The 26,269-nt window shown below is 41.4% G+C and overlaps 1 protein-coding gene across 10 annotated transcripts in view; it reads right to left on the bottom strand.

Moving 5' to 3' along the window:
* LOC132816525 (inositol polyphosphate-4-phosphatase type I A) overlaps positions 1-26,269 on the bottom strand; it is a 213,749-nt gene that overhangs the window by 93,573 nt on the left and 93,907 nt on the right. For 9 of the 10 annotated variants that reach the window (XM_060826226.1, XM_060826233.1, XM_060826234.1 and 6 more), the window contains 4 exons: positions 15,880-16,060; positions 12,298-12,504; positions 5,348-5,392; positions 1,796-1,914 (listed from right to left, as the gene is read on the bottom strand). In XM_060826226.1, coding sequence (XP_060682209.1) covers positions 1,796-1,914; positions 5,348-5,392; positions 12,298-12,400 — 267 coding nt within the window. In that variant the 5' untranslated portion in view covers positions 12,401-12,504; positions 15,880-16,060. Of the gene's footprint in view, positions 1-1,795; positions 1,915-4,018; positions 4,159-5,347; positions 5,393-12,297; positions 12,505-15,879; positions 16,061-26,269 lie in introns of those variants that run through there. The other variant, XM_060826236.1, reaches the window with a different exon arrangement.

The following is a 26,269-nucleotide window of genomic DNA, read 5'->3' as shown; positions in this document are numbered from 1 at the left end:
TGGGTGCTGCCGTCTTTGTGGCGTGTTTAAATAAAGTCCTGATATAGTTCTGTTTGTGGGTGTTGGAATGATTGCTTCTGCAATTAAGTATCTGGTCAGTGTATTGCTTTCCTATCGACACTGATCTGCAGTTCGCCATTAACTGTTCACTATCTTACTGCGCATATCTTTGCATAGGTGTCTGGGAAATGCACATTTCTTTTTAAAAGTTATGGCCTTTACTGATTTAAGGCATCCAATAGTGTCAACGTGGCTATTAATTCTTAAGGAAACATATATATATCAATTTGCCTGATATGCACAAATATTTAAAGAAAAATACAAACGCTAAAGAAAGATAACTTACAAAAATAAAATTAGAGCTAACTGACTACAAGTATCAGAAAAGCATAAACAACCTACTGCTTTATTTTGAGAAAACTGATGTTGAAATGCAATCTGACTCAGTTCTTCCAAACTGAACAAAGGATTTTGATTGGGTAAATGTTGAGAAGGTATTTTCATAGTGGACGAAGTCCAATACCAAGGACCATTTTATAGAAGACTGTTGGTAATAAATGTACAGAGTTCAGGAAGACGTCCTTTCCCCAACAATGTCATTGGGCATCTGCTACCATGGATTGGTCTAGGTGATGCATTTGAGAAAAAACTAGCTAACTATGAGGGAGGCAAACATGAAAGAGAATATGTTGATGGGGGAGTTGAAGTAAACAAAGTGAATGCTTATCTGGAAATATCAACACCAATGAGCAACAACCCCTCTAAGCTGTGCAGTTACTTAGAGATGTCGTGTACACTGATTGTACGCCAACACATTGACTTCCGGTTTTGAAACTGCTGCTGTGCATGGACCTCAAATGTCCATGTGATGACAGCAAAGATTACAAGGAACATAGTCAATCAGCTGTTCCAGTACACTCAATTCCATATAATTCTGTGATTTGCAGTCACTCAAAGATGATTAATAGGGCTGAGAAGTGGCAGATGGAGTTTCATTTAGACAAATGTGAGGTGCTGCATTATGGCAAAGCAAATCTTAGCAGGACTCATACACTTAATGGTAAGTTCCTAGGGAGTGTTGCTGAACAAACAGACCTTGGAGTACAGGTTCTTAGCTCCCTGAAAGTGGAGTTGCAGGTAGATAGGATAGTGAAGGCGGTGTTTGGAATGCTTTCCTTTATTGGTCAGAATATTGAGTACAGGAGTTGGGAGGTCATGTTGCGACTGCACAGGACATTGCGTGCAATTCTGGTCTCCTTCCTATTGGAAGGATGTTATGAAACTTGAAAAGGTTCAGAAAAGATTGACAGGGATGTTGCCAGGGTTGAAGAATTTGAGCTACAGGGAGAGGGTGAATAGACTGAGGCTGTTTTCCCTGGAGCATCGGAGGCTGAGGGGTGACCTTATAGAGGTTTATAAAATCATGAGGGGCATGCATAGGATAAATAGACAAAGTATTTTTCCCTGCGATCGGGGAGTCCAGAACTAGAGGGCATAGGTTTACAGACAGAGGAGAAAGATATAAAAGAGACCTGAGGGGCAACTTTTTCAGGCAGAGAGTTATATGTGTATGGAATGAGCTGCCAGAGGAAGTGGTGGAGGCTAGTACAATTGTATTGTTTAAAAGGCATCTGGATGTGTATATGAATAGGAAGGATGAGGAGAGATATGGGCCTGGTGCTGGCAAGGGGGACCAGTTTGGTTTGGGGTACCTGGTCGGCGTGGACAAGTTGGACCGAAGTGTCTTTCTGTGCTATACATTTCTCTATGACTAAATAATAGTTGATGAACTCACCTCTATAATCTCAGTCTGTACATGCTTGGTCCAGAAGGCTTGTGGTGGGGTTGTTACACTTACTGCTACAAAACTATTAGGCTTCCTGTCCAAGGAGGGAGTGATCAATTCACTACAAGCTATAGGGAGAGAAAAATTAAAAATAAATTAGTTTTTTATTAATAGTCAAAGCTGTGGTGTGTGGAACTTATTAATAGTTTTTTTTCTTTTAAATGTTGACTATGTTAATGGAAATGTAGTCATCACTCTTTGGAAAATATAGAAACAGGAAGTATTAAATTATTTAACTGACCTCCACCTAAACTGATTCTGTACGCCAATCTTTCAAGTTAAAGTCATCTCTCAGTTCTGAATTAATGTCATCCTTAAATAATAGAGGAGAAAGTGAGGTCTGCAGATGCTGGAGATCAGAGCTGAAAATGTGTTGCTGGAAAAGCGCAGGTCAGGCAGCATCCAACGAACAGGAAAGTCCTGATGAAGGGCTTATGCCCGAAACGTCGAATTTCCTGTTCCTTGGATGCTGCCTGACCTGCTGCGCTTTTCCAGCAACACATTTTCAGCATCCTTAAATAATAGTCCAAGTCCACTGCCTTTTCCTATCTTCCCGTCATTCTGTGATGTCAATTATTCCTCAATACTAATGTTCCAATATTGGTCATGTTTAACCATATCTCAGTAATGCCCGTCAGGTCATAATATTAATTTCAAATGTGCTAACAATTCATCTCCTCTATTACAAATATTAGATGAATTCGATTAAGGGCCTTAAATTCTTATTGCTACCTTTTACCTTATCTGTTCATACACTCATGCTTGTAACTTCTGTCCCTTCCTGTCAAATACTGGTAATTGTTACCTAATTGCAGCCCCGCTTTATTAACATTGTTGTTTCCCTTTACTATATCCTCAATTGACTTGCTTCCCCGACTATTTCATTTAAAGTCATCTCTACTGCCAAAGTTACATGATTCACCAGAACTTGAGTCCCACATGCTTTCAGTATTGACTGCCCCAATAGCTCACTCTAATATTTGTGCCAGTGCCCTGTGACCCAAAGTCTATTTCGCCCACACCAATCTGAGTCTTACAGTCATCTCTCTAACCTTATTTTCGCCATGCAAATTTCCTTCTGGCTCCGGTAACAACCCAAGATTTTCTTCGGAGGTTCTGCTTTTTAAGTTTAGTTGCTAGATGCTTCTTTCCTGGACTTATTTAAAATGGTGGTAGCCACATGAGCCATGACAACTGGTTTCCCCCACTTCACGTTTTTCTCCAACCGAGAGCACATTTCCAAAGCCCATCAGGCTGACAACTGCCTGGATACTTGCTCTCAGCTGCAGAGAGCAGCGTTGACAACATTGCCGCTTACTACCACTACAGAGATTCTGTATCATGGTTCCTTGGTCAGTTAGCTCAACCATGTTTAACTCCCACACACATTCAAACAAGTTGAAAGAACCTCTTAACTGTTGGACAACCTAAAGGGCTAAAGCTCCTGCATTTTTGTCTCTGCACTTCATGTGCCTCATTAGCAGTCACACCCTCTTGTCCCTGAACACTTGGCAACTTAGAAGTTATAGATACATGCTGCAGATATCTTTGTCCTGAAACATCTAGTGTCCTTAAGCATCCACATGTCAATCACAACGCATCAACTGCCTTGCCAACCTTAATGCCTTTTAATTAAAATTATCTTAATATAAAACCTTTACCACTAAAATAACTTATTGACAGGATAGACCTTTAACATTTAAAAAAATTAAACTCTCCCCAATAAAAAGTACACACCAATCAACCTGCAGCATTCCTGGGAAGTGACTACTCACTCTTTATTCCAAACCATCTCAAGGCCCTCTTTACACCCACTCTGGTCACCAATGAACACCTAACCTCAGGGTCCTCCTAATGAGAACATTACTTTTAACCTGTTATGAGTTGACTTTTAACATTTATGATCATCTCATATTATAAATCTCAACTGAATCATTCCCACCACAGGTCAGGTTCCTACATTCTTCAACATCCAAGTCTCAAAGCTCGAGATTCAAGTAGGCAACATACTAACCAAAGTATGATCTTCGTAACACACAGCTAACCATTTTGCCAATAAGAAAAGGTATCTTACAATTAAGGGAAAAACTACTGAACATTTAAAAGAGAATGACACATTGATATGGGGCTCAAGTAGAGAAATTAAGATTAGGTTACAAAAACAGACCTTACCAATGGACTAATTTGCATCCAACTTGTTGCAAAGATATGTGGTTCATCTCCCGATCTTCTAAATCATTCTGTATCAACTTTCTTGTTGACTTCATGTACTTTAGTGAAGACTTCTCCCTGTTCATTTCAATATCCTTCCAATTAACCAGGAACCCTTCCTGAGCTGTTTGACTTTATCTTTCACTAAAACCATTATCTTGATTAAACTATTATTTTAAAAATGAGTAATCATGAACACATTACACAGATACATTCTACGACTAATGTGCATCAGGTTAAGCCTTTCACCATATAAAGCAAAACTTCTGAAGGGACCACAATTCACCCAGTAGCACTAAAAACATAAACAACAACAAATTTGGCATGCAAACACCACACCACAGAAATGTAGAGGTAGTAGGACAATCAAACCCTTGAACTTGCTCACCGTTCTAGATCATGGCGGATTATCCAAATCTCCATTATATTCCCGCGCTATCCCCATATCCCTGGATATCCTGAGTAACTAGAAATCCATCAATCTATCTTGAACTAAATGAGAGCTGCCGCTGCCACTGCCACTGCCCTTGGCAGTGCAGAATTCCAAAGATTCACTAAGTTATAAAAGTTTAATGTGTTCCTCATCATCTCACCTCACTCCTTTCTGCATCTACTGTCTTGCCCTTCAAGAATTTTGATCCATGAGGTATGAGGTTCTCTGTCATTCTTCTAAATTATAGAGGATACAACACAATGTCCTCTACCTCTTTCCATAGGATGGTGCCTCCAGCCTAAGAATTAGCCTTGTGAACATCCAATGAACTCCATCTATGGAAATTATATTCTTCCACAGGTTAAAAAAAGACCAAAACTGCCTGAATACTTCAGGCGCAATCTCAGGTGTTCTATATAACTCAAACAAGACTTCCTTGCTGCTGATAACCAATCCTGACGCGGTAAAGACTAATTTGCCTTTTGCCTCTAAAATTGCTTACTGCACCCGCAAGCTAGCTCTCGTTGATTTACGAAACAAACCACCTAAGGAAATCAGCACTTCCCAATTCCTCATCATTTAAGCTATATACTGCACCTTTATTCCTCCTACCAAAGCAAATAACCTCATAATTATACAAGCATTCCATGTGCCATGTTTTTGCTCACTCACAGACTGTTTTACTACTCTCCAACTTCCATTTCAAAAAATCCAAAAGCAGACAGCATGAAATGCCCAAGGGGAAGATATTTGCCTAACAATACCTGAACAAAGTGCAAGAGGGAAGACGGTTTTTGTTTTAAGAAAAGGGAGTACTGTCACTAAGTAACTGAAGCAGGAATGTCTTTCCTACCCACCTAAACTAAATTCCAAAATTGGTTCATCCGGATCCTGGCTGTTAGCTAGAAAAGAAGACAAGTTTATGATTGGAATAAGACAAATCAATAAATTCAATATCTAGAATATTCAAATTAGTAACTAATAATCAACTGTAGAAAAATATATAACATCAAACCTTTAAATTGAATAACAAATATTTTTTATTATTATAATAAAGCAATAATTTAATGCTCAAATCTTGTTTCAACATTCCTACTGATCTACTATAGACAAGATGGGCTTTCTACAGACCAGGCCTCCATGCTTTCAGTTGAGACAGTCAGTAATATTGCCAAGGCTTGTATAATAAAAGTTCAATTCAGTGGATTAAGTTGGCTATGTAGAGATGGATGACATTTTGAAAAATTCAGGACAGCAGTCATCTTATTTCAATACACATTAATCTGTCATGTACATTATGATTAAAACTGCCTGGCATTAAACCACAATAGTAAACAAGAAATGGTTGGAGGAAATTGATAAGTGCATTATCTGATGTAGTGCTGAGCAAATACGCTCAGTACATCTTGGACGACAGAGTGATAGAGATGTACAGCACAGAAACCAACTCTTTGGTCCAACTCATCCATGCCAACTAGATATCCCAACCCAATCTAGTCCCACCTGCCAGCACCCGGCCCATATTGCTCCAAACCCTTCCTATTCATATACCCATCCAAATGCCTCTTAAATGTTACAACTGTACTAGCCTCCACTACTACTTCTGGTAGCCATTCCACACACGCACCACCCTCTGCGTGAAAAAGTTGACCCTTAAGTCTCTTATATCTTTCCCCTCTCACCATAAATCTATGCCTTCTAGTTCTGGACTCCCCCACCCCAGGGAAAAGACCTGTCTATTTACCCTATCCATGCCCCTCAGTTTTATAAACTTCTATAAGGTCACCTCTCAGCCTCTGACACTGCAGTCCCAGCCTATTCAATCTCTTTTTATGGCTAAAATCCTCCAACCCTGGCAACATCCTAGTAAATCTTTTCTGAACCCTTCCAAGGTTCACAACATTCTTCTGATAGGAAGGAGACCAGAACATAAGAGAACATATAATTTATGTCCACTATCTTAATCAGAAGATATAAGGTCAACAGAAAGTGAGATTGCGTGCACACATAGATGATATATCAACTTGTTCGCTTTCAAAGTGACTGATGGACTTAAAGTTGAAGATTACAAAATAAACTGATAAATGACAATTGAACTAAATGGTGAAGGATATAAATTAAGTGTTCCTAACAGCACACTACTTCCAACTAAACATGGAAGAATTATAAACTGTGAGGAGAACAGTGTGGAACTCCAAAAAGACACAGACAAATTGGTGAAGTGAGCAGGCAGGAGACAAATGAGGTTTAAAGCAAAGAGGTTTGAAGTGATGCATTTTAGTCAGATAAACATTTAAAAGACAAGAGAAAATAGGGGGTAAAATTCTAAAGCTGGGGTAGGAGCAGAATGGCCTGGTTATATATGTGCACAGATCATTGAAGCAGGAGGACAGGTAGATGGAGCAGTTACTAAAGCATAACATGCCCTCGGCTTTAATAATAGGGGAATGGTGTAAAAGAACAGGGAGGTGATGTTGAAGACACTTGTTATATCTCACAGTTGAGTACTGTCTCCAGTTGTGGTTGTCAAGTAGCCCTATGATCATCTGAGATTGTGGCATTTTCTTTCTTACTAATTTAGTTGACACAAAGGTCATGTCTGGAATTATGAACTGTAATAATGTCTTCTTCCATTGCTTAACTAGATGAACTGATGGTGCTTATTCTGTGTCATTGTTGTATTGCCCTAAGTTTCATTGTTAATAACATCAGTCCTGTTGAGAGCAGCACTGAGACTACAGAATATGTAAAATGCTTGAATCTCTATTAGTGATTTATCAGTTGAGATAATCTTCAACCAGTACAAAAATAAAGGCTACTTAGCAGTTGAACAAAGGCTGGTATTCAGTGTTGATTTGAAGCATAGAATCTTTACAGTGTGGATGCAGGCCATTCAGCCCATCAAGTCTACACTAACAACACCCCCACCCCCTCCGTAGAGCACTGTGCTGAGACCCACCCCTCTAGCCTATCCCCATAAAGCCACATTTACCATGGCTATTCCACTTAGCCTGACATCCCTGGACACTAAGGGCATTTTGGGTGGCCAATTCACCTAACCTGCACATCTTTGGATTGTGAAACTGGAAAACCCAGAAGAAACCCATGCTGACATGGGGAGGATATTGTGTGGAATTTGCACAGTTGCCCAAGGGTGGAATTGAACGCAGAACCCTGACACTCTGAGGCAGCAATGCTAACCACTGTGCTACCCTGAATAGTGAGAAGTACAATATTTTCTCAGTAGTTTGAAACCAATATCAAAACGTTCATAAGAACAAAGACAATGAATTAATCAGCTTATTCATGTGTGGTTTTAATTAAGTTGACACACAAGACCTGTCTATTTACCCTATCCATACCCCTCAGTTTTATAAACCTCGGTCATGTTTCTGAGAGTACTCAGTCATCCTCCATTTTTACTTAATTTCGCACTAAGTGACTTTGCATAGTTGGGTATGCACATTAACTTCTAGATTAAAGAAACCGAAATGCATGATGAAAGGGTTGCCACAGATGGATCTGTGAGGCAACAAAACAGAGATAAGACTGAAAGATTTGACAGCTAACTTATGAAAAAGGGGATGCAATTTAATATTCTTAAAAATGAACAATTCATTCTCATATTACATCATTCACCCAGCATTGCAATGGGAGTGATTTGAAGTTCTGTTCCCCCTGATTTGCAGATTTTTTTGTTATGCTTTAGTAAAATACCAACATAAACTCCATCAAATCTTGGTTCACCTGAAGGGAGATAAAAAAATTAAGTGAAGAAACAAACTCAGCTACTTTGATATTAAAATTTAAAGCAAGCCCAAAAATAACTCAAGCCAAAGTAAATGCAATAGATTTAGTGCAGGGGTCAGAATGTAAGAAATAACATCGAACAGAAAAATACAGCGCAGTACAGGCCCTTCGGCCCTCGATGTTGCGCCGACCAAAGCCTACCTAACCTACACTAGCCCAATAACCTCCATATGCTTATCTAATGCCCGCTTAAATGATCATAAAGAGGGAGAGTCCATCACTGCTACTGGCAGGGCATTCCATGAACTCACAACCCGCTGAGTAAAGAATCTACCCCTAACATCTGTCCTATACCTACCACCCCTTAATTTAAAGCTGTGTCCCTAGTAACAGCTGACTCCATTAGCGGAAAAAGGTTCTCACTGTCAACCCTATCTAAACCCCTAACCATCTTGTACACCTCTATCAAATCCCCCCAAACCTTCTTTTCTCCAATGAGAACAGCCCCAAGTGCCTCAGCCTTTCCTCATACGATCTTCCTACCATGCCAGGCAACATCCTGGTAAACAAACTCTGCACTCGTTCCAATGCCTCCACATCCTTCCTATAGTATGGCGACCAAAACTGCACACAATACTCCAGATGAGGCCGCACCAGAGTCTTATACAACTGCAACATGACCTCAGGACTCCGGAACTCAATTCCTCTACCAATAAAGCCCAGTACACCATATGCCTTCTTCACAGCACTATTTATCTGGGTGGCAACTTTCAGAGATCTGTGTACATGGACACCAAGATCCCTCTGCTCATCCACACTACCAAGTAGCCTACCATTAGCCCAGTAATCCATCTTCTTGTTACTCCTACCAAAGTGAATGACTTCACACTTAGCTACATTGAACTCCATTTATCACCTTTCTGCCCAGCTCTGCAACTTATCTATATCCCGCTGTAACCTGCCACATCCTTCTTCGCTGTCCACAACTCCACCGACTTTCGTGTCATCTGCAAAAGTAGCCCATCTGACCCATTGGGTAAAAAATGAGGTCTGCAGATGCTGGAGATCACAGTTGAAAATGTGTTGCTGGTTAAAGCACAGCAGGTTAGGCAGCATCCAAGGAATAGGAAATTCGACGTTTCGGGCATAAGCCCTTCATCAGGAATGAGGAGAGGGTGCCAGGCAGGCTAAGATAAAAGGTAGGGAGGAGGGACTTGGGGGAGGGGCGATGGAGATGTGATAGGTGGAAGGAGGTCAAGGTGAGGGTGATAGGCCGGAGTGGGGTGGGGGCGGAGAGGTTAGGAAGAAGATTGCAGGTTAGGAGGGCGGTGCTGAGTTGAGGGAACCGACTGAGACAAGGTGGGGGGAGGGGAAATGAGGAAACTGGAGAAATCCGAGTTCATCCTTTGTGGTTGGAGGGTTCCCAGGCAGAAGATGAGGCGCTCTTCCTCCAACCGTCGTGTTGTTATGTCTTGCCGGTGGAGGAGTCCAAGGACCTGCATGTCCTCGGTGGAGTGGGAGGGAGAGTTAAAGTGTTGAGCCACGGGGTGGTTGGGTTGGTTGGTCCGGGCGTCCCAGAGGTGTTCTCTGAAGCGTTCCGCAAGTAAGCGGCCCGTCTCCCCAATGTAGAGGAGGCCACATCGGGTGCAGCGGATGCAATAGATGGTGTGTGTGGAGGATATGGAAGGATCCCTTGGGGCCTTGGAGGGAAGTGAGGGAGGAGGTGTGGGCGCAAGTTTTACATTTCCTGCGGTTGCAGGGGAAGGTGCCGGGAGTGGATGTTGGGTTGGTGGGGGGGGGGGGGGGGGGCGTGGACCTGACGAGGGAGTCACAAAGGGAGTGGTCTTTGCGGAACGCTGATAGGGGAGGGGAGGGAAATATATCCCTGGTGGTGGGGTCCGTTTGGAGGTGGCAGAAATGACGGCGGATGATACGTTGTATACGGAGGTTGGTGGGGTGGTAGGTGAGAACCAGTGGGGTTCTGTCTTGGTGGTGGTTGGAGGAGCGGGGCTCAAGGGCGGAGGAGCAGGAAGTGGAGGAGATGCGGTGGAGGGCATCGTCGATCACGTTTGGGGGTAATCTGCGGTCCTTGAAGGAGGCCATCTGGGCTGTGCGGTATTGGAACTGGTCCTCCTGGGAGCAGATGCGGCGGAGACGAAGGAATTGGGAATATGGGATGGAGTTTTTACAGGGGGCAGGGTGGGAGGAGGTGTAGTCCAGATAGCACAGACCCCTCTCTAGTGAGAATATGGGAAATTGTGCATTAAGACATGACAGCTACACAACACCACCCATCTTGCTCACATGAAGGTGCCTCCCATGATATGGTGGGCAGGCACAGAAATCACTAAGCCACACGTTTTCTAAATAAATGACAGCCAATTAAGGTTCTTAACAGGCCAATTGACTAAAAATAATACGTAGCTCATGCTAAAATACATTTAGAGTAGGGATGAAGAAGCCATCTTTTAATCAAGTTCTAAAAAGGTGGATAGGGAGACCCTCAGTCGGTCATTGGGAGTGTGCCCTAGCTGCACCCTCCCAACTTCACACCCCAGGATGGCATCACCTTTAATAACACCTGGTGAGTTTTCTTTCTCACCTGTTCCCCACCCCATGTAAAATCCAAATTTACACAACAATTTTAAAACGAAGAGGAGCTTGGAGCAGCATAATACACCATCTGCAAGATGCATTGCAGAAATTAAAAGAACGTTAAAGAGCATCCTCCAAACCCATGACCACTTCAAATCTAGAAGGACAAGGTCAGCAAGTAAATGGGAACATGACCACCTGCTATTTCAACCTCCGACCCACTCACCATCCTGACTGCATTGTGGGCCTACCTGTGGCACACAGACTATAGCAGCTCAAGAATGCAGCTCACCATCACTATCTGTTGGCCAATTAGGGATATGCAATAAATGTTCCCCCAAACAGCATGCTCACCTCACATTCATGAACAAAAAAGCTTGCAGATGTGAGGAATAAGATTGCATGATGGTGTTAGTAATAACTGTTATCCCTTAAATGCTACACTGATCAGCAAACAATCACAAAACAAATCTTTTGGGCATTTCAGTCTGCAACAATTTACTAGCTGCAAAGTGTAAATTCTGCAAGAACCAAAAATCTTTAATAAACACTCAGATACTCAAATCCACTGATGACTGAAGGGCTTTTATTTTCCATACATTGCATTTCTGTTATGCAAAAATTGTTCCTACTATACTGCCTTAGTTGCAACATTTGCCCAAAGAAAATTGCAGCAGCTAATACAATACACTTAGTATTTTAATGTTTATCTATTTTTCCACAGTTCAGAAAACCTCCCTATTCAGCATCTATAGAATTAATAACTCATCTTAACTGATTAGCTAATTTGAGGAAGTTCTGCATTAAAGCTAGATTTCTTATTGGAGGAAGGAGGAAAGCTATTTCAAGTATCTCAAGAGTAGGCATTATAAGACTAGATTAGTTAAAAAAATTACTGCGAATTCAAAAAAACTTAAACATTCACATTTTTAAGAGCTTATATGTGAATATCAAGTATATTGGCAAAGTCTCATTGAAATCATTAGATCTTCAAAACTTTAGCAAAAGGCGGCACGGTGGTTCAGCAGTTAGCACTGCTGCCTCACAGCGTCAAGGATCTGGGTTCAATTCCCACCTTGGGTGAATAACTGTATAGAGTTTGCACATTCACCCAGTGTCTATGGGGGCTTCCTCCCACAATCCAAAGATGTGTGGGTTAGGTGAATTGGCCATGCTAAATTGCCCATAGTGTTAGTGCATTAGTCAGAGGTAAATGTAGGTGAATGGGTCTGGGTGGGTTGCTCTTCAGAGGTTCGATATGGACTTGGTGGGCTGAAGGGCTGTTGCCACACTGTAGGGAATCTAATCTAATCATCTAATCTTATAGACAGCCAACCAATACCCAATTTACAGTTCTTCATAAATATTCCATTTTTTTTCAAAACTCATGTCATTTCAAAAAATTATGCACAAAAAGTGTTTCTAGGCAAACGATTTCAAAGTAACTGTAGAAAAAACCCACCTGTAAGAGATAAACTTAACATATCTGAAGACAAATCAAATGTTGAAGCTCGCTGAATCGATCTGGCTTTAACGTGCCGAGGGCTTTGTTCCTTTGTTGTCATTTTTCATGAGAAATGTTTAATTGTTTTGTCAGTCGGAGTTCAAATTGCAAATTTGCGCTTTTATATGAATAATCAGGCGGAATTACTTTAGGGAGTTTGGAATTCTGAAACAAAGGCAGAAGGTTCAGGTTGAAGTGTTACATTCCTGGGACATTTAACCTTACAGATTCTCCAGCAATAATCTTATAATAGTTTCGAACAAAGTAATCTCGTGTCTTTCTCCACAGAATTATGGAGAGGTTTCTGAAAAACTTAGGACTGATGCTCGACAATTCTGCACATTTAACAGTCCAGCAGCTCATGAAGTATGCATCTCCAGTACTCTCAGGATTCAGGAGATAACATCCATTATATTTGGAATGTTGCTGAAGATTCACCTCCCTAAGTGAAAATTTCCTTGAAAAATACTAATCGTCAACAGAAGTCATGAACTCATGTGGACATGCTAGATTTAGAGTTACAAAACCAACAGCAATGATTAAAATCTGATTGAAGATTTGTAGCTCGGGTATCCGTTGTTGTGGTTCTGCTCGCCGAGCTGGAAGTTTTTGCTGCAAACGTTTCGTTCCCTGGCTAGGGAACATCATCAGTGTGGTGGGAGCCTCGTGTGAAGCGCTGCTTTGATGTTTCTTCCGGTATTTATATTGGTTTGTTCTTGCCGCTTCCGGGTGTCAGTTTCAGCTGCAGTGATTTGTATCTGGGGTCCAGGTCGATGTGTCTGTTGATGGATGTTCTTGCCGTTTCCGGGTGTCAGTTTCAGCTGTAGTGGTTTGTATATGGTGTCCAGGTCAATGTGTCTGTTAATGGAGTTTGGGGATGAATGCCATGCTTCTAGGAATTCTCTGGCTGTTCTCTGTCTGGCTTGTCCTATGATAGTGGTGTTTTCCCAGTCAAATTCATGTTGCTGGTTGTCTGAGTGTATGGCTACTAGAGATAGCTGGTCGTGTCGTTTTGTGGCTAGCTGATGTTCGTGGATGCGGATTGTTAGCTGTCTTCCTGTTTGTCCTATATAGTGTTTTGTGCAGTCCTTGCATGGTATTTTGTAAACTACGTTAGTTTGGCTCATGCTGGGTATTGGGTCCTTTGTTCTAGTGAGTTGTTGTCTGAGCGTGGATGTTGGCTTGTGTGCTGTTATGAGTCCTAAGGGTCGCAGTAGTCTGGCTGTCAGTTCTGAGACACTCCTGACGTATGGTAGAGTGGCTAGTCCTTTTGGTTGTGGCATGTCCTCGTTCCTCGGTCTATCTCTTAGGCATCTGGTGATAAAGTTGCGTGGGTATCCGTTTTTGGCGAATACCTTGTATAGATGTTCCTCTTCCTCTTTTCGCAGTTCTGGTGTACTGCAGTGTGTTGTGGCCCTTTTGAATAGTGTCCTGATGCAGCTTCGTTTGTGTGTGTTGGGGTGGTTACTTTCATAGTTTAAGACTTGGTCTGTGTGTGTTGGTTTCCTGTGTATTACATTACACTTCCATTACACAGGAAACCAACACACACAGACCAAGTCTTAAACTATGAAAGTAACCACCCCAACACACACAAACGAAGCTGCATCAGGACACTATTCAAAAAGGGCCACAACACACTGCAGTACACCAGAACTGCGAAAAGAGGAAGAGGAACATCTATACAAGGTATTCGCCAAAAACGGATACCCACGCAACTTTATCACCAGATGCCTAAGAGATAGACCACGGAATGAGGACATGCCACAACCAAAAGGACTAGCCACTCTACCATACGTCAGGAGTGTCTCAGAACTGACAGCCAGACTACTGCGACCCTTAGGACTCATAACAGCACACAAGCCAACATCCACGCTCAGACAACAACTCACTAGAACAAAGGACCCAATACCCAGCATGAGCCAAACTAACGTAGTTTACAAAATACCATGCAAGGACTGCACAAAACACTATATAGGACAAACAGGAAGACAGCTAACAATCCGCATCCACGAACATCAGCTAGCCACAAAACGACACGACCAGCTATCTCTAGTAGCCATACACTCAGACAACCAGCAACATGAATTTGACTGGGAAAACACCACTATCATAGGACAAGCCAGACAGAGAACAGCCAGAGAATTCCTAGAAGCATGGCATTCATCCCCAAACTCCATTAACAGACACATTGACCTGGACACCATATACAAACCACTACAGCTGAAACTGACACCCGGAAACGGCAAGAACATCCATCAACAGACACATCGACCTGGACCCCAGATACAAATCACTGCAGCTGAAACTGACACCCGGAAGCGGCAAGAACAAACCAATATAAATACCGGAAGAAACATCAAAGCAGCGCTTCACACGAGGCTCCCACCACACTGATGATGTTCCCTAGCCAGGGAACGAAACGTTTGCAGCAAAAACTTCCAGCTCGGCGAGCAGAACCACAACAACAGCAATGAATAAGTCATTCAGCCAACTGCCACAATGCCAGTTCTTTGACACATCAAATAAAACCCATTTCTCTGATCTTTCCATAGCACTGCAAATCTTCCCTTTTAAGTGATAAATTGGATTTCCTCATCTGAAGGTTACTATTAAATTTGCTATCATCTTTTTCAGTACATTCCAGATAACAAATCTACTTAAATAAAATCTGACGTCCATTGTTTTTTGGATAATCTGCAACCTCTGGCTAGGAGATAGAAATCTTTCCAATTTCTATATTTATATTCATTGTTTCTTAATGTCAGGCAATCTAACATCAGCAATGCAATATAATTAACAAAATTAGAGTCAAAAATGCCAAAAAGCCGTTACCCAGTTTGGCATTCAACTACAAAAATGATTGTGTTAGTCCTCAATTGGAGAGGAAAGTCTGAGTACAATTCCGGTTTAGATTTTCAATTCAGCCAAAAGTAAACATTTGACTAAGGTAGAAACAGGAAACCAGATGGGTAGCCTCTTCATCAATGGCAGGGATGGTTGAACCAACAGCTCGTATTTTCCCAGAATCAACAATACATTAGTAATGGGAAGTGAAGCAGGACAATGAGAAAGAAAATGAAAACAGCCCAACAGGACTGGGGTCTTGTTGCTTTCATTCTTCCTCAGACGATGATGCTCTACATAGAAGAAGCTTTGAGAAATTGTCCAGGATTCTCGTTTGGTAGGAGATATTAGATTGAGCCAAGAGGGAGGAAATGATCTGTCACATTTAAAGACAATTACTACTAAATTCATCAATATTATGACAACTATTCTAATTCAGTTTAATGCCAAGATGATGTCTTTACAGTAGTGGCGATATAGAGTACTTTGTCAGATCAGCAAAATTGAAATCCAGTATTTTTTTTTTTAAAAAAAGTACCACTATTATACATTCTATGCAAATCATTCAGGTACTGCTGGCAACTTCCAAAAGAACATAAGAATGTGTTTCAGTGAACAGAAAATGTATTAACAGTTTGCAATGCAAATCACTACATCTAAGATAACACACATCTGAAAGATGGAGCAGCTTACCCATAAATGGCATCACTGAAGTCTAGGAGGCAGTTGTACATTCACATGCACGCACATGGCAAATTCCCAAACTCAAGCAAAAAGCGAAATGCCAATTCAGACACAGGCCACTTCCAAACATCTAGTGCCCCATTATTGCATAACACGGCAACTTGCTAGTAGTATGCTTCCAAAAAGGGACCTGAAAAAGGAGACCTGATTAAATTTAAACTTAAGGAATTATTAACACAGCAGAAATTAAAATAAAGTACAATCTACAGAAAAAAAACCTAGAAACCGTCGAACGAGGTCAAAAACTAGAAGACCATAAACAAATCAAGTGTTTTAAGTTAGGCATGCCTGTATCTCATGCTGTTGTTTGTGTGCATGAACCCTTACAAGCATCTACCAGCTGATCCTTCCTAGCATTGGATCTAGTTTGTATAATTGTTAAAAATAGTGCAATAAGGTAAGTGTCATACAAATTATTCGAGACATGAAGCATTTGCATAAGGAATTCAATATTTATCAACAAACCTTGCATGAACTTACTGCATGACTTTCAAAATTCAATTCATATTAAAAATTATTCATCCCACAGCACAAAGTGTTCTTGGAGGACGAATGACTTACTTAAAGCAAAAGTAAAATTGAATGTCAAAAATTTACTGCAGTGAAATTGCATTCCACTATCCTCTCCATTGTTTAAACTAAGTAGCTTTCTTTTCATTCTCTTTCCTTTATCTAGATATTTAATGTTTATCCCTGAGCAGTTTCAAAGCTAAGAACTCAGAACATGATGCAGCAGAGAGAAATCAGACAATTGATATCTAGCAGTACTAGAAGAATTAATTGTGCTGAAAGCACTTTTCAATGGTCTCAGTAACCAAAACAGACAATATTTCAGATATCATCTGATCAGACTACATATGGTTCTAGACTAACACTGCCAATCAGCACTCTTAGTAGTTGGTCAAGACACAACAGCCCACCTGCTTTAGTATGTACCAAAAAAGCTTGAAACAAACAAGCTCATCTGTTGAAGGAAATGTCAATTATATTATGGTCTCCTTCAAAACTTCATTCAGCACTGGACCTGACACATCAGATCCCGAAACTTAAAGTATTATTGTGCAAAGTGTGCAAAGGTTTTAAATGCAGTCATGCCAGGTCATTCCAACAGAACAGCTGTTTATTTGTTGCCATGCTTCACATGCATATAATCTTAAAAGCATCTTTAGAAATGTTTCAGGATAACAGAGCCCAGAAGTCTGAAGACATTCATCATATGCACTCAGTTCCAGTTGAAATCATTCATCAATATTGTTGAAAGGACATGTTACCAAAGTTCTCATCTTTTACTCAGGATAAAACAACAAATTTCAAAATATCTCAATTTATACAACAGGACAAAACCAAAAAAAAAGACTGATTGGCCTAAATAACCACTATATAGAACTAAAGACAGCTTGTTTTTCCTGTTCACATTTGAGATATATGGCTTCACCGAGGCAATTTGGCATAGACCAGTCACTTTTCATACCTGAAAGTTGCAGTCCTTAGCCCAGTTATATGTTTGTGTATCACTGAGCAAGTGGTGATTTGATTAGGATTGCCACTGTTTTGCAGAATAGCTTTAATGCACTCTATTGCTGTAGCAAAAGCTTGCAAGGTAAGCAAATTACCTTGGCCAGATTGCTGATAAGGCTAAATAAGTGCCAATTTCTATTTTCACAAGGCTTCCATCAGTCCAAGCAAGATGTCTGCCTCCCATACAAGTGGGCAACTTGCTGTATGCATCAGTGGCAATATATAGACCGTATAAAGTTTGGGAGAAGATTTGTAGCTCGGGTACTCGTTGTTGTGGTTCTGTTCGCCGAGCTGGGAGTTTGTATTGCAAACGCTTCGTCCCCTGTCTAGGTGACATCCTCAGTGCTTGGGAGCCTCCTGTGAAGCGCTTCTGCGATGTTTCCTCTGGCATTTGTAGCGGCTTGTCTCTGCCGCTTCCGGTTGTCAGTTCTTGCTGTCCGCTGCAGTGGCCAGTATATCGGGTCTAGGTCGATGTGTTTGTTGATAGAATCTGTGGATGAGTGCCATGCCTCTAGGAATTCCCTGGCTGTTCTGTTTGGCTTGCCTTATAATAGTAGTGTTGTCCCAGTCGAATTCATGTTGCTTGCTATCTGCGGGTATGGCTACTAAGGATAGCTGGTCATGTCATTTCGTGGCTAGTTGGTATTCATGGATGCGGGTCGTTAGCTGTCTTCCTGTTTGTCCTATGTAGTGTTTCGTTCTGGGGAGTTGTCGCAGTGGCTGTTCGTTAGTGTGCTGTTAGGAGTCCTAGTGGTTGCAGCAGTCTGGCTGTCAGTCCAGAAATGCTCCTGATGTATGGTAGTGTGGCTAGTCCTTTGGGTTGCAGCATGTCCTCGTTCTGTTGTCTTTCTCCTAGGCATCGGTTGATGAAATTGCGTGGGTATCCGTTTTTGGTGAATACCTTGTATAGGTGTTCTTCTTCCTCTTTTTGCAGTTCTGGTGTACTGCAGTGTGTTGTGGCCCTTTTGAATAGTGTCCTGACGCAACTTCGTTTGTGTGTGTTGGGGTGATTGCTTTCATAGTTCAGGACTTGGTCTGTGTGTGTGGCTTTCCTGTATACCTTAGTGGTGAATTCTCCGTTCGGTGTTCTCTGTACCATCACGTCAATCCTATTGGTGAGCTGTGGAGTGGGGTCAGACTCCCTCTTTTGGTAGGTGTTGACCAAAATGAAGGACCCGATACCCAGCATGAGCAAAACCAATGTAGTGTACAAAATCCCATGCAATGACTGCACAAAACACTACATAGGACAAACAGGAAGACAGCTAACGACCAGCATCCATGAACACCAACTAGCCATGAAACAACACGACCAGCTATCCTTAGTAGCCACACACGCAGATGACAAGCAACATGAATTTGACTGGGACAACAACACTATTATAGGGCAAGCCAAACAGAGAACAGCCAGGAATTCCTAGAGATATAGAATCTGTGGATGAGTGCTATCGACCTAGACCCAACATACTGGCCACTGCAGCAAACAGCAGCTGAACCGGAAGCGGCAGAGACAAGCCACTATAAATGCCGGAGGAAACATCGCAGAAGCGCTTCACAGGAGGCTCCCAAGCACTGAGGATGTCACCTAGAAAGGGGACGAAATGTTTGCAACACAAACTCCCAGCTCGGCGAACAGAACCACAACATATAGACTGTATATATTAGGCCAATGAATCAAACAGCATGTTTTTTTGGTTGCGCCCAAACTGTACTCAATCAGCCACGCTTACAAAACTAAAAAAAATGCCGATAAGGTTCCCCACAGTAGGCTATTATACAAAATGCGGAAAAATGGGATTGTGGGAGACAGCAGTTTGGATCAGTAATTGGCTTGCTGAAAGAAAACAGAGGGTTGTAGTTGATGGAACATGTTCATCTTGGTGTCCAGTTACTAGCGGCGTACCACAAGGGTCAGTGTTGGGTCCGCTGCTGTTTGTCATTTTTATAAATGACCTGGATGAGGGCTTAGAAGGGTGAGTTAGTAAATTTGCAGACGACACTAAGGTCGGTGGAGTTGTGGACAGTGACGATGGATGTAGCAGAGAGACATAGATAGGATGCAGAGCTGGGCTGAGAGGTGGCAAATGGAGTTTAATGTGGACAAGTGTGAGGTGATACACTTTGGATGGAGTAATCGGAATGCGAAGTACTGGGCTAGTGGTAGGATTCTTGGGAGTGCGGATGAGCAGAGAGATCTCGGTGTCCATGTACACAGATCCCTGAAAGTTGCCACCCAGATTGACAGGGTTGTTAAGAAGGCATACATTGTTTTGGCCTTTATTAATAGAGGGATTGAATTCCAGAACCAGGTGATTATGCTGCAGCTGTACAAAGCTCTGGGGTGGCCACACTTGCAGTATTGTGTACAGTTCTGGTCACCGCATTAGGAGGAGGATGTGGAAGCTTTGGAAAGGGTGCAGAGGAGATTTACTAGGATGTTGCCTGGTATGGAAGGAACATCTTACAAGGAAAGACTGAGGGCCTTGAGGCTGTTCTCGTTAGAGAGAAGGTGGTTGAGAGGAGACTTAACAGAAACAGACAAGATAATCAGAGGGTTAGATAGGGTGAACAGGGAGAACCTTTTTCCAAGTATGGGGACGGCAAACATGAGGGGACAACTTTAAAGTGAGGGGAGATAGGTATAAGACAGATGTCAGAGGTAGTTTTTTTTATTCAGAGTAGTAAGGGTATGGAATGCTTTGCCTGCATAGGTAGTAGATTCGCCAAGTTTAAGTGCATTTAAGTTGTCATTGGACAGGCAAGTGGATGTACATGGAATAGTGTAGGTGGGATGGGCTTCAGATTAGTATGACAGGGCGGCGCAACATCGAGGGCCGAAAGGCCTGTACTGCACTGTAATGTGCTATGTTCTATATGCAATTCTGTAATTGGACAACATTTGCTGAACAATCCTGAATGTGCTAATCATTACTTGAACAAACAATTTAAGATAATCAGTCAAGGTCATTTAAAGTTGCTGGAAATAATATATATTCGCGTGAAGCCACCAGTGCTCTGCAAAAAAAAAACCAAAAAGAAACATGTTTAACCCTGTGCCCTCTCAGAATTGCCTGAGCGCTAAGTAAGTCAACAGCTCTTCCTTTGCTTCACAGCAAACCCTCGACAACAGCTGATTTGCCAACCAATCAGCTCCCTTCCCCCTATAGCACAAGTTATGATACTTTGAAACTTGCCAATATTGTACTTGTCCTAACGGGTGCAAGACAAAATTCTTCATCAATATATTTATCTTTTTGCTCACAAGTGACATACACACTCTGACCTATACACACTACTGACAGATTTACACACTCAGCCATGCAGTTTCATATGTTCACTGATGGAGAAGAGTATTGGCTAGCTCTAATGCCTTCAAAACATTTTCAGACACTGCATTCCACACCCTACTAGCTGGGTGACGAGGTTTTTGTCCCTCACTTCCACCTTTGCAAAAGCCCTCTGCCCTCGTTCATTCTTGTTCCTTTTACGAGCTGAGGGCTTCTCCCTAATGACTCTGTCCAGCTCCTGCATACAATTTTAAAAACCCCTAAGTGGTGATGGAGTTTAATTATTTTGATAATGCAAATCAGGGCAGAACTTATAAAGTTAGTGGGATGGTCCTAGGAAGTGTTGTTGAACAAAGGGACTGAGGTTCATAGTCCCTTAAAAGTGGTGTCACCGGTAGACAGGGTGAAGGTGCCGTTTGGCATGCTTGCCTTCATTGATTGGAGCATTGAGTATAGGAGTTGAGATGTCATGTTATAACTGTACAAGACATTGGTGAGGTCACTTTTAGAACACAATGTTCAATTCTGCCACAGAAAGGATGTGGTTAAGCTAGAATGGTGACAGAAAATGTTCACCAGAATATTGTTGGGACTGGAGGATTTGAGTTATAAGATGATGAGGTTGGATAGGCTGGTTCCTTTCTCCCCCGGAGCATCAGAGACTGAGGGGTGACCTGAGAGGTCTATAAAATCATGAGGGGCATATATAGGACAAATAGCCAAGGTCTTCTCCAAGGGTAGGGGAGTCCAAAACTAGAAGGTATAGGGTTAAGGTGAGAGGGGAAAGAGTTAACAAGGAGCTAAGGGGCAACCTTTTCATACAGAGAGTTATGCATATATGGAATGAGCTGTTGGGGCAGTGGTAGAGGAGGGTATAATTATAATATTTAAAAAACATTAGGACACGTACATGGATAGGAAAGGTTTAAGAGGGATAAAAGCCAAATACAGGCAAATGGGACTAGTTCAGGTTAGGAAATCTGGCCAGCATGGATGAGTTGGGCTGAAGGGATTCTGGATTAATGATGCTGGAAGAGCACAGCAGTTCAGGCAGCATCCAAGGAGCAGCGAAATCGATATTTTGGCAAAAGCCCTTCGATTTTGCTGCTCCTTGGATGCTGCCTGAACTGCTGTGCTCTTCCAGTACCACTAATCCAGAATCTGGTTTCCAGCATCTGCAGTCATTTTACCGAGTTGGGCTGAAGGGCCTATTTCTGTGCTGTCTGACTTTACGATTGCAAGTAGATCTATTATCTAATCTGGTTTCTCATGTTTTAACTGATTCCTTTTAAAATTGGCTGACTTGGGATTCAGAGATTCATGACAAAACCTGAATAATTGTTCATTTGTCAGTGCATTGGCATTTGCTGATTATACAACAGCAAAATAAAGTCAGTTCATCATACGTAATAACATTACATTCAAAGCCTGGTCTCCATTTTTTGATAGGTCAACTCACTAACAAAATCACTTTTTCATCAAATTTCTCCCAGAAACATAACCAAATTCTGTTCAAGGGCCCTTTAACACCACATGCTTTATTACTTCCACATAGCAGTTTCAATGAAATATTTTACAATCTTTTGATTTGTTTTCGTACACAGTGAGCGCAGGAGCCTGCAATTCAATCCCTTGGGCCTGCTCCTTAAATTTACTGAAACGTCTCAGCATTCACTGCATTCTGGGGAGTGAATTTCATAGAACCACAATCTTTTGAGAGAAGCAATTTCGCATTTGCTTTAAATTTACCACCCCTGATCTTAAAACTATTACCTCTGGTTCAAGATTGCCACATAAGAGGTCACCCTCTCTACATGTACTGTGTCAGACCCCAATCTTGTATACCTCAATTAGATAGCCTTGCATTTTTCTAAGCTCCAGAGAGTTTAAACTGTTTAATCTCTCTTCATAAGACAAACACATCATCTTGTGAATCAATCCAGGGAACCTTCTCCAAATTGTCTCCAATACAACTATATCCCCCCTGAAATAAGGGGATTTGCCTTCCTGTAGTTCCAATAGTTTGCTCAGTACCCTTTCCCTCGTGATAATGATTGCTTAAAATTAGTCACTTTCTATAACCTCTACATTACCTATCACTGTTTGAGTGGTACTGGAGTCTGCCAGTGAAAACTGAGGCAAAATATTGATTTAGTGTGTCTGCCATTTCCATGCTTCCCACTATTATCTTCTCAGTCTCATCCTCCAAAGTCCAACGTTCACTTCAACTATTCTCTTCCCTTTTATATACTCAGACGATTTTGCTGTCCACACACACTCCCACACGCACCCCCTCACAGACTTAACACACACTGCACTCACTACATACACTTTCTCACTCAACCCAGACAGACAGACAGACAGACAGACAGACAGACAGACAGACAGACAGACACACACACACACACTTTGTGGGGGAATTTGTACTTGCAGGATTACATTGTACTTTGCTCAAAAACTGCATGCATTCATGTAGAACTCCATTATCTCACTTTTTAGATTAGAATCAATCTAATCATCATGGCATAGACAAAGAACACATAGAGCCAACACCTTCGATATATTGTCTAGCTATCACCATTGTTAACAGCTTCCCCAAGAATGCAACTTTTTAAAAAAAAGGTGTGATTTACACATGAAAGAAGTGAAATTATCACTGTAATTTAACAGATGAAAGGCTTAACAGAATCAATTTTCCAATATATAATTTCAGTTACATCACACTAAATTTTTGCTATAAATTCTGTGTGTTAGGATTGAGCCCTCCACTACCACCGGATGGAGTGTCGCTCCGAAAGCTAGTGTGCTTCAATTAAACCTGTTGGACTGTAACCTGGTGCTGTGATTTTTAACTTTGATCTTTTTAGTATTCATTTGATGATCTTTAAAGAATTTCCAGTCTTCCAGCCTGCCACTGGCCTTTATAATATATTAAGACTTGGTTTTTGTCTTTATCTTTAACTTTCTTGCAAATCCCTGGATGTTTCCCCTCTTTCAAATCTTTCTTCCTCTCTGGGATGTATTAATTAACTCCCAAAACATCTGCCACTGCTGGTCAACTGTCCTATCTCTTAGTCTTCCTGCACAGTCCACTAGGACCAAATCTGTCCTCATGCCTATGTAATTACCTTTTCCATTTTAACCCCAGGATATTAGTGCATGAATCCAGGTTCTCTCCCTGAAATCACTAATATGCTATGATCACTCTTCCCTGGTGGATCCTTTGCAATGAGATTAATTAATCCCACCTCAACACACATTACCAAGTCCTGAACAGCCTGCTCTCTGGTTAGTTACTCCAAGAAGCAATCTCTAACACATTCAATGAACTTTTCTTCAAGGCTACCCTAGCCAATTTAATTAATCCAGTCCAAACGCATATTAAAATCACCCAAGATAATTGCCATAACCTCCTTACAATCTTCCAGTATGCCCTGGTTTATACTGTGCCCCATTATGGAACTACTGGTCAGAGACCTAGAGATTACGCCCACAAGGACTTCTTATTTCTCCAGTTCTTAAACCTAGATTTAAGCCTGGAGAGGAGTTCTTCTTAGAAGCTCTGTTAAGAATGTAAAACCCTAATGAACATATATAACTGCAGGACTCTCGATTGTCAGACAAGAGCTTGGTCACAGGTCAAAGTTTATTACAATATTTGGGGAGGGACAGAGATTCTTGTTAAGAGCTGCACCAGGGTTAAGGCAATTTGGAATGATGGGATGGTTTAATTTACTTGGTTTCTTCAGTTGGAGGAAGCACTCTTGCTTTTCCTGGTCTTCAAGGAATATGGGGCCTCGTTTCAGATGTAGTGCCTTTAGTCTCCTTTACTGTGCAGTTTTCTCAAGCCCAGATTTGCAGCTGAAATGAGGGCACAAAGTCTCAATATAACACTTAAATGGCCAACTTGCTTCCGAAAAGTGAACTGGTCAGAACACTTTTTTTCCTCTTTCCTGTCTTTGTTAAAACCGGAGGTTAATGGGTTAGCTAAAGATGGCTTTGATTCCTCTTCCAGATGTTTTGCATTATAATCTCTGGCAATACCCCAAACGTCAAACTCTATTAATGGAAACAGATTACTGGTATCAATAGTGTTAATTCCCACCTTAATTTCAAAACCTTAAATCAGGACACCTTGAAGTATTCTCCCAAGAAAAAAAGTGATTCCACTCATATCTATATCTGTCATTTCAAACTCTCAGCCCACAAGCATATTATTCCCACTCCATTCACAGGTTATTGAATTCTATGATCTTTCTCAATTATGAGATTTCACTAAAAATAAATTGTTTGGAATGGATTTATCAGGTGGATCTTCAGTACAACAAAATGGAGCAGAAAATATCAAGTGCATAGAAACAGGAATAAGCCATTCATCCCCTCGAGCCTGTTCTGCCAATTCATGAGATCACAGCTGATCTGGGGCCTATTTATCTGCCTTGGGCCGATATCACTTAATATTATTGCCAAACAAAAATTTCATCTCAGATTTATAATTAACAACTGATCAAGCATAAATTGCCAATTGTGGAAGACAACTCCAAACAATTGAAAAAGTTTAGCTTTATCATCTATTCTGGATTTTGTGTTATTACTTTGAAGACTTCGATTCAATCACCTCTTAATCTTCTAAATTTGAGAGAAAACAGACCTAACCTGTTTAATCTTTCTTCATCACTTAACCCATGAAGTCCAGGTCTCATTCGTGCGGATCTAGATGATACTTTCATCAAGACCAAAAAATTCTTCCTAAAATGTGGCACCCATATCAAATCACGTAATCGAAGTAGGGTCCAACCAGGGTTTTTTTTTAAAAATAGCTACAGCATAACTTTTGTATCCTTATATTTCGGTGTTCTCGACATAAAGGTCAATGTTCCATTAGCCGCCTTGATTACTTTCTGTACCTGTTTGTGGCATTTTAGAGATTTATATACCAAGGCGCCAAGGCTCTTTGGACACCCACTAGTTTTAACTTTATACTATCTAGATCTAACCTTGTGGTATAAAATAAATAACCTCACTTGCGTACATTGAGCTTCACCTACCACAGTTTTGATCATTCAACTAGAGTGGACCATACGTCAGGAGCGTCTCAGAACTGACAGCCAGACTACTGCGACCCTTAGGACTCATAACAGCACACAAGCCAACATCCACGCTCAGACAACAACTCACTAGAACAAAGGACCCAATACCCAGCATGCACCAAACTAACGTAGTTTACAAAATACCATGCAAGGACTGCACAAAACACTATATAGGACAAACAGGAAGACAGCTAACAATCCGCATCCATGAACATCAGCTAGCCACAAAACGACACGACCAGCTATCTCTAGTAGCCATACACTCAGACAACCAGCAACATGAATTTGACTGGGAAAACACCACTATCATAGGACAAGCCAGACAGAGAACAGCCAGAGAATAGCCAGAGAATTCCTAGAAGCATGGCATTCATCCCCAAACTCCATCAACAGACACATTGACCTGGACACCATATACAAACCACTACAGCTGAAACTGACACC

This window comes from Hemiscyllium ocellatum, chromosome 6 (genome assembly GCF_020745735.1).
Source record: "Hemiscyllium ocellatum isolate sHemOce1 chromosome 6, sHemOce1.pat.X.cur, whole genome shotgun sequence".
NCBI classification, from domain to species: Eukaryota; Metazoa; Chordata; class Chondrichthyes; order Orectolobiformes; family Hemiscylliidae; genus Hemiscyllium; species Hemiscyllium ocellatum.
The sequence above is the reverse complement of the archived record's forward strand: the minus strand, read 5'-3'. Positions and strand labels throughout refer to the sequence as shown.